Here is a 14,115-nt window from a genome sequence, read left to right on the forward strand (position 1 = left end):
ATGTTTTCATGAGTGTTAACCCCTCTCATCCACCATTATGCACCCCATACTGTCTCTTTTCTCTCTCCAGATTCAGGTGTTTGAAAGCTCTCAGTAGTATTAATACCCAAGTAATTTTGCTTCTCTCGCTTCAGAGTTCCAGTTGGGTCATCATCTGTGCTACCATTTTCTGATCTTTTGTGTTCCTTGAGGCTGGACTATTTTTTTCCATCTATCTCATTACCCATCATTACACTGGCATACTGCCAGGTTCTTCCCTGATATTATTTCCTTTTCTTCCAACCCTGTGGACATGCACACAGACTAAATTGTGATTTTGCTTTTTAGTTCCAGTCTTCTCCTTGGTATCAGACTTCTTCCTACTCAGCAGCTCTAGTGCTTTGCATCTTCACATCATCTACCTCATCTGGAGAAGGAAACACTAGAAGTGACCCTAGCTCACTTCTCTCACAGGTGCCATCCTCGGGAGGTAGTGACAGCTTTCTTCAGCTCCAGTTCCTAGGACAGATATTCAGAGTTTACAGAATGAAACAAATTTTACATTGGTGCAGCTGCTGGTGGTTAATACTGGCTCTTCCTTCACACTCAAAACAGGACACACTGCAAGGAGGCTTCTGCCTTTAAAAGTCCCACTGTGTCCTTTCTGTCCTGTTCAGTTTTTCTGTCAGAAAAAAATGGAGAGATCTTTGAGCATGTAAGGGGCCTCAAAGGTTCCTCAGTATTTCTTGTCCATGTTACTGGCCAGTCTCCTGCCTACACATTTCTCATTTCTTCTGTGGGTGTTCAAGTTTCCTCATAATTTCTTTCTTCAATGACAGGCACCATAAAAGGATTTAATGGAGGATTTTTTTGTCCTGAACATGCTCTTTCCTCTGCCCCTTTCTACTTTTCTTTTTCTTAATACCAGAGAGACTTTGTTTCCTCATAGGACTGAATTTCTGTTTTCACTACAACCTTCTTCCATTATTCACAGGCAAGTAATAAACCTGTGAAGGAAGTCATGGACACATGGACTAGGCAGATGGGCTACCCTGTTTTGGAGATGGGAGACAATTCAGTATTCACACAGAAACGTTTTCTTTTGGATCCCAGTGCAAATGCTTCTCATCCTCCTTCTGATCTTGGGTAAGTTCCTACCGCAAATGTTGATTCAAACCAGGTAGAAACGAAGTAAAATGTACCTCATTAAATGCATTTACAAAACTAAGTTAGAAAAACCAAACGAAAACAAAACCCCCCAAAAATAAAACCCCAAAAAAACCCAAAAAACAACAACAACAAAAAAAAACCCACCCACAAATAAACAAACAAAACCCCAAAAACCTATATGGGTTTTCTCTTGGGAAACACAATACCTGTCTAAATTCCATCATAGGAAGCTCCATAAAAGAATAAGTAAAACAAGTATAAAAAATTAATACACAAGAAGTGTATAAATCTGGTAAGATATTTTGATTAGGAGATACAAAACAATATATCTTTCTTCCTGGAGGTAGGAGGAGATACCATAACCTTAATTTTTTTATTTTCTGGAAGTTAGTGACCATTTACTTAACCCAGGGTTATAAAGATGACATATATTTCCCATAGCATTTGTCACCAAGGGGAAATCTCCCTGGGATGAAGTATAACATATTAATATGGAACAGCAGCTGACTGCTCAAAAGGGCTTGATAATTTTAGCAGCCCTATGCAGGTGGCTGACGTTACACTCACAGCATGCTCTGCTGTCCCACATCCCTGGTTGCCTGGGCACAGTTTTGGTCAGGCTGTGCTGTGGCTCCATTCCTGCCCACATTTCTCATCTTTGTCCTGGGCATGCCCTGGAGTGAGGAATCTGCACATACCCAATAAAGATATAAAAGGAGCTGAGGAGCAAGAGGTAAGGTTGCATCTGCTTCCCAGTGCTTTTTAATGAAGGAATTAGGATTGTCTTGGAGAAGAAAAATAGGCTGGAAAAGGCAAGAAGCCCTATTAACTGTATCATAGTGGTTGCTTAAACTCTTTCATTTTTTCCATCTGTAAAAAAACTTCTGTAATACTTAACCATTTATTTCAAGTCAGCATTGCAAAGATTAACTAGTGTCAGCACAAAGCCCTAGACACATCAACATCAACCTTGACACCAGTTATTGACATAAAATCATCTTTTACTAAATCAATTGCTTTGTATCCTGCTAGAATATTGCCTGACATTATTTAGTAAATGTATATGTTCATAAGAACAAGTCAGCTTCAAAAAACAAGATGTAAACATTAAAATAGACAAACAAACAAAGACATATTGGAGGGGTTTTTTAATATTTGGCTTCAAATGTAATTTGACTTTCTTTCCCATTAAATAATTTCAGTTACAAATGGAATATACCAGTCAAATTTAAGCTTGGTGATTCATCAGATTATACTTTCTACAATGCATCAGAATCTACAGGTAAATGTCTTCTGTTTTAAGGATAATGAATGGATGAAACTTTTCCATATAATTTACAAAAAACAGAGCACAGAATGAACTTTCATGCTTTGCAGTTTTCAGGTCCAGGAGCTAGCACACAGCTTGGTTGTACTGCAGTTACTAGTAATTTAAGTGATAAGATTAAATTTCCCCTGTACAAACACGATGGCAATTTAGACTCAGCTTCAGTATAGTGCTTAAGCATCTTAAATACAGTCCTATTCAAGGAAACATCTATGCATACTCTTAATCATAATGCACTAAAATCAATTTGGCTTAGATATGGCCATTGTCCAGTCCAAGAAAAGAGAAGTGGGAGTCTGATGAATGCTTGTGTGACATGGTAAACTGGCAATTTGAGTTCAATTAAAGAAAAAGAACTACAAATGATTAATCACTTTTTCTTATGCTGATTTCCAAACTGAGAAAATTCCTACATGGTTCTTTTTGATCATTGTTCTATTATGCTGTCAAATCTGAATTTCTTCTACTACACCTCCAGTGAACAAAATTGTGGGGAAAAATTACTGACTTTTTTCAGATTTTAAATTACATCCCATTGAATTTAAAAAAGAATACAATTGGCTCATCTTTTCTTGTACTTGTTTGTTACTTTTTTTAAATGCAATTTGTCTTTTGTTCTGGGGTGGCTTTTTTAACTTGGTTGCTTTTAGTATCCATGCAAAAGCAAACCAAAAAATATCTTACGTCATGATACAAGTAAGAAGTTAACACAAAGAAATTTTCTTACTCTGATTTCCACATGATCTGAGGGCTGCAAGGGGCTATTAACTTCACAAATCATGCAAAGTCTTGATTAAGTGCTTACTTCTACATTCACAAAATTTCTGTCTTGCAGGGCAAACAGCAACTGTAGGGAAAAATCTCTTTAGAAGTACTTTGTATGTAACATCCAAACAGAAAAGTGCTTTTAACTACAGCCACCCTCAAAACAGAGATTCAAGACCATGGTTTTCAGTATGAAATAGAAAAGTTTTCATAAGTAGCATCACCAACTGGACCAGGCCAAGCTTCTGAGAAAGAAACATTTTCTAGCATTCATTTTAAATGGGAAAATCCTTAAATATGAGTGCTTGCATGAAGTCTCAGCCTATTTTGTAAATCTTTTATCAACAGCTACAAAAATAGAATCAAAGAAGGGTACAGGAAAGAAAAGATAACCAAAAATGAAACTAATGGAGGAAAAATTATGAGAACTTTAATAGTGCACATAAAGATGAAAATTGTTTAAAAATATATATTTGCAAGAACTTCTTCTTTGCAATTTTTTATTTCTTACAATGACACTAAATCTCACCATCTTCAACCTAGTCACAATGACTCCTTTTCAAATGTAATGAACTAGCTACTCCAAGTAATTACTGCAATTCATTTTTGTAAGACAAGTGCTGGCACTCGTCAAAATCTGTAATAACTTATCTTTACTCAGAGCCATTTAGAAATAAATAAAGAAAGAAATTATATTAATTATTTTGATATCCATTAAAACCAAATAATACATTTGGCGTCAAGGAAGCTCCAGTGAGATCTGCATCATATAAGATGCACAAACTGATGACTGTTTGTTTTGTAGGAATTACAATATCTTCTTCTCCTGATACTTTTCTGAACGTTAATCCAGACCACATTGGATTCTTCCGGGTGAATTATGATAGTCAACACTGGGCCAGCTTAAGCAATCTTCTGCTCCAAAACCACTCAGTGAGTGTTGTAATGTCTAACCTGTCTGGTGGGTCTCTTATAAGAGGTCTCTAGAGGCTGGGGTTTTTCTGCAAATAATCTGTTTATTCTTGATCCCTCTTTTCCTCTTTTCATACAGAGGTTTTCATCTGCTGATCGTGCAGGGATTTTGGATGACGCTTTTTCTTTAGCAAGGTAAACTAATTCTCTACAGAGATTTCAACACAAATTTTTCACTTTCTGTTACGTAATAATTAGGATTCAGGCAACCCAGGTAGTTGAAAGAAATTTTCTGACTTTGGTATGAACTTTAATTATTTGTTGCTTTATCTTGTCCTCTAAAAGGGCTGCATTTAAGTATGAATTGTCAACTTGCATTACCATTGCAATCACGAGAAATGCTCCCTTTCAGTACCGTGGCAAGAAAAAAGCAGGCTTCAATTGCACAGGTCTTAGAAAGGGGTGTTTTCTCCATATTATTTACAATACTGGAAGCACTCCAGAAGAGGTTAAGTATCCAGAAAAGCAGAGGCATGCCTACAATGCATACCAAGGCACTGAGTAGCTACCACCTCAGCAAACAGTTTGTTTAGAAACTTGATTGGAAACTTCTAGATCTTGAACCCAGCCATGCTGACACAGATAAATTTTAGACAATCTGTAACAGCCTCTAAGTCTAAGTCTCCTCAGCCTTTCAGGATGTTGCCAACCAGCAATTCCTTTCTTTTTTTGTGATATTAATGTCAGTCAGTTAAAGGCTGCCCACTTCTGGACACACTGGGCTGCTGCACAATGCTAGTAGTCTTCTCACAATGGCACAACTCCTACAGTTAGGCATTGATCAACAGTGATCCTCGGTGATCTCTTTGGAAAACACCTTCCAAGTTACATTCCAGACAACTTTTTCCCTCACAAACTTTACGATTTCAGGCCTTCTAAAGTAAATAGTAAAACTAATATCTTTGGAGAAGCAAGATCTTCAAATTCATTAAAATAACAGAAGTTATGTTTTCTCCTTCCACAGACCTGGACTTGTGAATTACTCTGTTCCCCTGGAACTCACAAAATACCTAGGAAAGGAAACAGATTATTTACCTTGGAATAGAGCTATATCAGCTGTAACTTATCTTGCAAACATGCTCGAAGATGATAAAACTGTCTATCCCCTGTTTCAGGTGATGAAGCAAAATAAAAGCCAACCCGGCTTGAGACCACTGAATCTGATAATTCAGAATCTCTCACAAGAATAATTCTGAAGTTCAAGTGATTTTCAGTGTTGCTGAACTATTAACATTTACTTTTCATTACTGTTCTTTTTAAAAAACCCTCTAAACACTGCTTCATAGTGGTATCTGAATTACTTGGATTTTGCATTCAGGACCATGAACTTGGAGAAAAGACATTATGCCTAATTATTCTTATAATCTGTCACCATAAGGCATGTTACAGGTATTTATTACTCAAAGCTGTCCTGCATCCAATAAAGAAGTACATGTAGGGCAGCAAAATCTCAAACACCTGTCCTCAGCACAAAGGATAGCTACATCTCTATGTGGCAGTGAGTAGGTTTGTTAGTTGACTTAAAATACTGAACATGATTTAATGGGCACTAAAGCAGGATGTCCTGAACTATCATTTCTGGGAAGCAGTTGTGGCAGTGTGTCCTTGCTGTACCCCAGCCTTCATCTGAGAACACAGACAAGGTTGGAGAGAAGCAAATTGGCTTTGTCCTATCTGCACATCTGTATTGCAAGCATTCAGACTTGGCATGCTGTGGGGATCTGGAAAAATTGTGTGTGTGCCTGCTTATGTTACTTTTCATTCAAGAGATGCTAGTTCTCAAAAAAATGAAGGAAAACAAACTATGAAATTAAATATATGATTATTTAAAGAAATCTACATATGTAACTGACACCCTTTTTCTACTTCAGGAATATTTTCGCAATCTGGTAAAGCCAACTGTGGACAAACTTGGCTGGGAGGATTCTGGAGACCATTTGCAGAGGTGGGACAATCTTTTTTTTCTTTCCTTCTCATGTTATTGATTCATTCAAACAACAGTTAGCAGAAGGAAAATATCTCTCTTTCTCTCTCTCTTTCCAAGGCTTCTTCGTGCATCTGTTCTAGACTTTGCCTGCAGTATGAATGACCCAGAATCTTTGAGCAATGCTTCTCAGCTCTTTGATAGGTGGTTACGAGGAGAAACGTGAGTACTCACATCTTTTGTGCTTTGTGAAGAACACAGCATGTGACTGGGTACCACTGATCTCAGGTAGGAAAAGGGGAAGAATATTTAAGTACCGTTTCTTTATTTTAGTATTCCTGCAAATCTCCGACTCATAGTATATCGCTATGGGATGCAGAACTCAGGCAATGAGACATCATGGAATTACATGTTTGACAAATACCAAGAAACTTCATTAGCCCAAGAAAAAGAAAAGCTGCTATATGGCCTGGCATCAGTGAGGAACATCACCCTTTTGGACAGGTGATTTAAATACACACAGATTTCTCTTTTCCTACAGAAGCAACTGGTTGCTATTTGCTCTTTTCCCTCTTTCTCTCTTCTTTGCTGTCATTTCGGTCAGATTACAGCATGAGGAATGCAATACATTTTCAAGACCAGTTATCTAAAATGCCCCTCTTGAGATTTTAGTATGGCAGGAAAAAAGCCTTGTTCTTTTAGTGGAAAGATATTGAAGACATGGTAGTTGCTGCATACAATCAACAACCTCCAGCTCTTCCAACAGTGTGTTCCCCCTGTGCAGTTTCAGTTGCTTAATAGTTAATTATAGGGAGTAAATTAGTCATCCATTTCCTCTTTCATCAGTGAAGAGAGGCCAGACCTACAAAGCACTGCTTGTCCCAGACCAGGAAAGGGGCTTAAAATCAATGGAAAGAATTGCTTTTGGGTATTGTCAGTCACCCTCCATTACCTCCTGTTTGTTTAACTTAGATGTCTACTTTCTAACTAGCTAAAATTAGGCAAACAGCCTTGAGCAATTGTTATTACCAGTCCTATGAAGGCATCCACATGAACTTGCAATGCTCCCTGAGGTGCTGTGCAGAAGTGCTTAAGCTAGAACCAAAAAAGTTGAATTCATGCTGCCATGGCAATGATGAGGAGTCTGGATACACCCCCAGAGTGGTCCAGCCGACTGTCCGACTTGGCAAATATCTCACCAGGCTGTTGTCCTGCATAGGCACACTGGCTAGTTTAGGCTTATCTGATAACTTTGCATGTTGTCATATCATGTAGCACTCATGCAAGCAAACATCTACACCAGGGCCATTCACCACTGTATCAAAGCCCTACCTAAATACCAAAACATGGAGCAGCCTCTGCTTGAAAGAGTTCCAAGTTTAAAGGATGTAAAACAAAGAAGTATAGGAGATTAAAAAAGATTCAGAAAGAGTAAATATAAGATTTAGAGTAATTGAAATTAATGGTAGGAAGCAGCTGCATTCCTAAATTCTTGTGACCGCAACAGCCATAATCTAAAGCCATTAAATAGCTAATAGCTGACATGATTAGGACATTAATTAATTAGCTAGATCAGACATATTTGCAGAAAACAAAAAATCCCTCCTAAAGCAGGAAAAGCTTGTCTCTCAATTTACTATTAAAATAACAAACAAGGAGGGAAGAGCAAACAGATTGAACAAAATTGTCCTAATTGTCCTTTACAGATAGGGAAAAAGAAGACAATCCTTAATACCAACACACAACAGCTTGAAAGGGTGTTCTTCTGCAGCTGCTGCTGTGAATCCATGACCATGCTACTCATCTCCCTGCAAACATGTGTGCTTCACCCTGTCAGTCAAAACCATCTGTGCATAACTGGAAGTATAGCTGCAGCACTTGCAGGCATGCTCTGCCCAAATGAATTTTAATTTTGTATGGAAAAAGTTTCTAAACAAACAGAACAGATGTCAATGTCAAGCAAGCCACCTGTGCATGTATTCATGGTCCCTGTAAGATCTTTAGAGCCTGGACTACTACTTTTTTTGGTGCTTGGCTTAACAGGCTGAACTACTAACTGATCCAGTCTTGTTTTCTCTACTGCATTAAAATATAGGAATGATAATGGGGTTTGGCTATAAATAGAGACAAACTCTACCTACTTTGCTAAAGAGATTCCTAACTAAGATTTATTTCAATGCAATTATCTCTTGACACAAGTTACATTTTACATCTGTGTACTTTACCTTTAAAATACTGTAGGAAAAAAAATAATATTCCTGTTCGGAAATGGTTCTCATCAATTCCTATGGCATTTCCCTTAGATATCTGAAATATATTTACAACACCAGCCTCATCAAAAGCCAAGATGTGTTCACGGTCCTGAGATACATCTCATATAACACCTATGGGAAAACAATGGCCTGGGACTGGATACGACTGAACTGGCAGTACTTAGTTGACAGGTACTCTAAAGAACTCATGGGAAACTACATCCACCTGGAAATCTTGTTACATGCCATGTTTGTCTGTGTTTCCATTGTACAGTTATAATCACTGACCTTTGCAAAATGAAAACTGAAAGCTTATTCAACACAATCATGTCCATTTATTGTGAAAAAATAATTTTGTTGCTAACTTGAAAACCATTCTTTCCCTAAATGATCACTATCAGTAAATGGTCATCAAGGAGAGAAAGTTTTACCAAGGCCACAGAAATCTGGTTACTGCATGGAAATTAGTGAATCAAGTCTCCACTCTTGTGACTGATTTCATACCAAGAAGACAGAGTATAAAATGGGCTTTTTTAAAAAAAAAAAAATGTATTCTAATGATAACAGCAAGAAGTAGACATACAGATGAGCAGTGGAAATAATCACAAACCTTGAAAATTTTCTCCACAATATTTGAGTGACTTATCTCTCCTTCCATCTCCTTTCTGAGTGCTTGGTGAGGGCACAGAAGGAAAGCATACCTGCAAGCCTAGAGCTGTGATCTGGCCAGTTTTTGGATTGCTGAGCACAATATTCATAACTTCCAGCCTGAGACAAGCAGTAACTACTTAAAAAAATTATTCCACCTTAAGAGATCACTCCATTAGTAAACATATTTAAGAACAGCTCAGATATTATGTAGGAGTGCTACTTTTCAACTATTTTAAAAAATGCTGAAATTTGAGTGTACCTGCTTTATTGTAACACGATTAGAAGTTTAAGCTTCAGATAATTATGGTTTTGCATCAAACATTACTTTTTTTTTTTTTTTTTCTAGATTCACTATAAATGACAGATATCTTGGTCGAATAGTAACTATTGCCCAAAACTTCAACACTGAGCTCCAGCTTTGGCAGGTATGATGACATCAATTCTCTTGAATTTAACTATCTTCTGGACAGGAAACTTATTTTTTGTCCTCTAAATGCTTAAAGCAGCAGAAGTAAACTGTAAAATTATTCCAGTGCTACTAGCATGAGTTTATAGATCTCTCCCAGTCAGAATTACCCCTGACTGTGCCTTTGTAAAAAGCCGCTTGCCCAATAGCAGCATCATTTACTTCACATCAATTCTTTTCTTTTTTCCAGATGGAAAATTTCTTTGAAAAATACCCTAATGCTGGGGCTGGAGAAATGCCCAGGAGTCAGACACTGGAGCAAGTGAAGAGCAACATTGAATGGCTGAAAGAAAATAAGGAGGAAATACAATCATGGCTGAAAAGTACAGTAAGGCTTTAAAGTCTTACTTTGTGAAAAAGATCAGGCACTCAGATCTTCAAAGATGTTTACCAATGTGGATTTCTCACCTAGGTACCTTAGAGGATTAAGACCTAATATTTTTTTTTACAAACACTCAGGAGACCACTGCCAGAGCAATGCTGGTGCAGTTGCTTGGAAGAATAGCTTCATATGTTGAGAGCTGAATTTGCCTGAACAAACAGGACAAAGATTGAAAGTCATTCAAAGCAGAAATGATAGCAAAACTGGTTTCCTTGCTGATCACTCTGGTCTCACTCCTTATGCACACCACTCTACAAAGCTACTTGGTTTGCACAGAAGTGTGTCTAGTATACTCAGGGATTCCTTTCCAAGTGCACCTCATAGGAGCTTTCTCCTGAAGGAAAGGGAATTAAACAGTAGTTCTGACATTGTCTGAAAATCATCTCCTATATTCATAGCTATAAAAATTCTACGTCTGGGATTTAGGTTTGCTTTCTGGTACTACAGAAAGGCCAATTAAGCTTTCCTCTCAATTGATTTTTGAAGTTTAACTACTAGTACACAAGGGATCAATATTATCCACTTCTTTTTCAATGTTATTAGTTGGGATTCTGTAGCTTAGGGTAAGGGTTGTCTTGGTTACTTTTGTCTTATTTCTAAATCTTTTTTAAAAGAAAAAGATAACTTGTGGCAGCCGATACTGCAAACAAGATATGTTTTACTTACTGTTTCTTTTCTTATAGAAAAATAAAATTTAAAAATCTACATGAAATCTCAGTCTCTTTCTAATGGAATTATGAAACTTTATGAGTTAAAGAACAGCTGTTACATAGCTCAGCTGTGCTGTACATAATAGCTTCAGTGACTTCTGAGGGGGAGAAATCTATTAACTCCTCTGAGAAAACACAGAAAAAATGGGAAATGCACCCAGAGGGGTCAGATGAGTCCCACTGCTGCAACTGAGTCTATTGCAGGACTACAGACACCAAAGAAAGAATTCTCAGTACCAAATCCCTCTGCCCTTGTGATGCTGGAGAAAGCATCAGGGCTACTCTGTCTCTCCCAGGCTGGAAGCTTGGGGGGTTTTGGAGTTCCCAGATTTCCATGTGTTGTGTCCTGACACTGTACAAGCAGCAAATGTGAGCACCTCCTTGCCTTCTCCCTGGTCTCCTGAGCAGAGACCACAACCAGCTAGAGCCAATGTCTGTCCAGATGTCCTGGGAGCAGGATCACAGAGCACCTCCTAGTAGGTAGCCCAGTGAGATTTCATGCACAGCTGTCAGGAAACTCTGCAGTTGGATCAGAGGACAGAATCATGGAAAAGCACTTTGCTTACCTTCATTCTGCAATGCTATTCAAAGGGAAGAGGAGATGACTGTAAGGCACAGAAGTTTTGGTACAGGCTATGTGCTTGCTCTGGGCCTTGGTACAGAGGACTCCAGAACAACTGATATAGTCCCAGATGGAAACACTTTCCTCCACTTCTGCACTTCACTCAAGGCTGGTACTGTTTTGTGCCTCTCTCTAGACACCCAAATAGCTGTGACAAGCCCAGACAAATGCGGTGACAAAGTCAGTTGTCCTATTGTGCTGGTTTTGGTTGGGATAGAGTTAATTTTCTTCACAATAGTTGATGTGGGCTATGTTTTTCATTTGTACTGGAAACAGTGTTGATAAAACAGAGATGTTTTCATTACTGCTGAGCAGTGCTTACAGTGTCAGGGCCTTTTCTGCCTCTCACACCACTCCACCAACAAGGAGACTGAATGTGCATGAAGTGGGAGGGGACACAGCTGAGACAGCTGATCCCAACTCACCCACAGGATATTCCATACCATAGTGCATCATGCTCAGCATACAGAGATGGAGGGGACGGACAAGGAAGGGATGAACATTCAGAGTGATGCGTTTGTGCTGCCAAGCAGCCATTATGTGTGATGGAGTTCTGCTTTCATAGAGATAGCTGAACACCTGCCAGCTCATGGGAAGTGGTGAAGGAATTCCTTGCTTTGCTTTACTTGCATCCACAGCTTTTGCTTTAATAAGCTTTTTAATTATTAAACTATTTTCATCTCAACCCATGAGTTTTCTTGTTTTAACATGCTCAATTCTCTCCCCCATCACACCAAGAAGGAGTGAGCGAGTGGCTGTGTGAGGCTGAGATACCAGCTGGGGTTAAAACCCAAGACCTGTCAAAGGAAAATGTCAGTCATTTGCCTCCTGCAAACAAAACATGGCAGGATATTGACTAACAGTGGTTACAACTTGCTCCACCAGCTGCTCTTCAAGGTGAGGAGGTGGCGAAGGGCCAGGCAATTTCTTCCAGTTTTTCTTGCTGCTCAGATTCACACACAGAGAACAGTGAAAGTGAAGCAGCTGCACACACCCAATACTACCAGCAGCGGACAGGGAGCAGATTGTCCTTGGGCAGCTGCCAGCTCAGTAGAACATACAACAACTCACCTTCACTATTTTATGCTTTTGATGAACTGAAGGAGTGGAAGCCAAACAAAAACTCTGTTGGTTTCAAGGTCACAAACAGGTTTGGTAGCATCACACAGTAATGCCATCAGTGCATTGTATCACTGTGACTATCAACAGTACAATCATCTCTGCAAATTTTTCTGTGTACGGTATGTTTTGATAGAAGGTTTTTAATTTCAGCTGGCCATGATGTGGAACATTGTAAAACCAATATAAAGATATCCAAGCACACAGCTCAGTCATTTTCCCTTTCAGAGGTGTTTTAATGAAATTTTGGCAAAAAACCCTGATTTTATTATTCATACATTTCTGCCACAAGCTGCTGTAGAAAGAGAAGTATGACTATTATGGGAATGGCACAAGATTAAGAAGTTACTTTAAGATATTTTTATCCCTTGTTACATGTAGCCTCTACTACCACCAAGCGGGACCAAGCTGGCCAACTTTGTCAGTTACAGTAGTAGGCTTTCATCAAGGAAAACATGGGAAGTAATGAAGATTCTCTGTGATGCTGGAAAGCTACAGCAAAAGCAGCCTTCATCCAAGCCACACAGACAACACCACTATTTCAGACGACACATATTGTTTATATTGTGCATCTTGTGCATCACTGTAGTAGAAAGAATAAAAAAGGTCAGAGAGAGAGAATGGAAACATATCACTGAAGCACAGAGAGAAAGAGAAGCCAAGGATAAGCCTGAACAACTACTGAGCTCATGGTCCTGGGTGAATGGGGAGAGAAGGAGATTTAAAATGTGAACCAAGCAATTGCCACCTGTCATTTGATTCTCATTCTGTTCAGGAAGCTGCGACCAATAGTAGCTTTTGTGCCTGAGCCACACTGGATCAGAGAGAGTTTTAACTAGTGCTTGGATACTTTTGATGTTACAGAAAGGTTAGCTGGATTTCTACACTGATCTTAAGTGGGTCAAGGAACATGGAAGAAAGTCCAAAAGCCCCAGAAGGCAGCTGTTTTTATGATAAGGTAAAGGTTCTGTCAATTTTAAATAATGTTTTCTAGATTATGCAGCACTCTTGCTACCTTTAAATGGCTCATGGAGAATGTACTGTATGGCATGGGCCTCTTTCCGACTGTTTGTCCGAGATGGATAACAAATCTGGTACCTGCTAAATCTTTCAGTCAGGAACTGGTGCATTTATAAATGGTCTGTGATAAGCTTAAGAATGCCAATTTGAAACTGAATCCAAAGAAATGTGAACTGTTTTAAAAAGAGATAATTTTCCCTCGGTCATTCGATCAGCAAGGAAGGAATTTCTACTGATAAAGCCGAGTGAGGGAGTGCAGAACCAGCTGGCCCCTTAGATCCACACAGCTTTTTGAGACTCTGCTGTTCCTATTGTACCACACCAAAAGCTATTGCAGGCAGTGAGGCAGAGAAACGTCTTGAGTAATCGAAGTGCAATGTGGTGGAGTTAAAGAGGGGCCACTTACCACTTCTGCAGTGTTGCCTTACACCAGCTCTGAAATCTGTCTCATATCAGCTACAGCTGTGCGTCCTATAAAGCCTGAGCCCATGGGCCCCAGGAGGCTGTAAGCCTGATAGGAGCACGAAAATGCTTTATCTTGATAATTCAGGTAAAGAAACAACTGAAGACATTGTATTACTGCACAGAGCAAAAAAATGAATAGCACCAATGGGAACACCGCGGCGTCCACAACTCCCCGACTCAGCCAGTTTCTAAACCAGCAGTTAAGATCACTATGAGATGCAGACATAAAAAAAAGACCTCCCACCTTAAACATACAGTATGTCTGTTGAAATAGAACGTGACTGGGAAGTA

General features: G+C 39.0%; 1 protein-coding gene across 1 annotated transcript in view; it reads left to right on the forward strand.

Moving 5' to 3' along the window:
* The window catches only part of ENPEP (glutamyl aminopeptidase), a 35,438-nt gene extending 24,838 nt beyond the window's left edge, over positions 1–10,600 (forward strand). Inside the window, exons 10-20 of the mRNA XM_059844270.1 lie at positions 974–1,125; positions 2,352–2,431; positions 4,047–4,174; positions 4,293–4,348; positions 5,178–5,328; positions 6,085–6,158; positions 6,258–6,359; positions 6,471–6,641; positions 8,441–8,581; positions 9,387–9,465; positions 9,697–10,600. Of these exons, the coding sequence (XP_059700253.1) occupies positions 974–1,125; positions 2,352–2,431; positions 4,047–4,174; positions 4,293–4,348; positions 5,178–5,328; positions 6,085–6,158; positions 6,258–6,359; positions 6,471–6,641; positions 8,441–8,581; positions 9,387–9,465; positions 9,697–9,846 (1,284 nt within the window). The 3' untranslated portion in view covers positions 9,847–10,600. The remainder of the gene's footprint in view (positions 1–973; positions 1,126–2,351; positions 2,432–4,046; positions 4,175–4,292; positions 4,349–5,177; positions 5,329–6,084; positions 6,159–6,257; positions 6,360–6,470; positions 6,642–8,440; positions 8,582–9,386; positions 9,466–9,696) is intronic.
* Positions 10,601–14,115: the final 3,515 nt, after the last annotated feature.

The sequence above is a fragment of the Haemorhous mexicanus genome, chromosome 4 (genome assembly GCF_027477595.1).
Source record: "Haemorhous mexicanus isolate bHaeMex1 chromosome 4, bHaeMex1.pri, whole genome shotgun sequence".
Lineage (NCBI taxonomy): Eukaryota > Metazoa > Chordata > Aves > Passeriformes > Fringillidae > Haemorhous > Haemorhous mexicanus.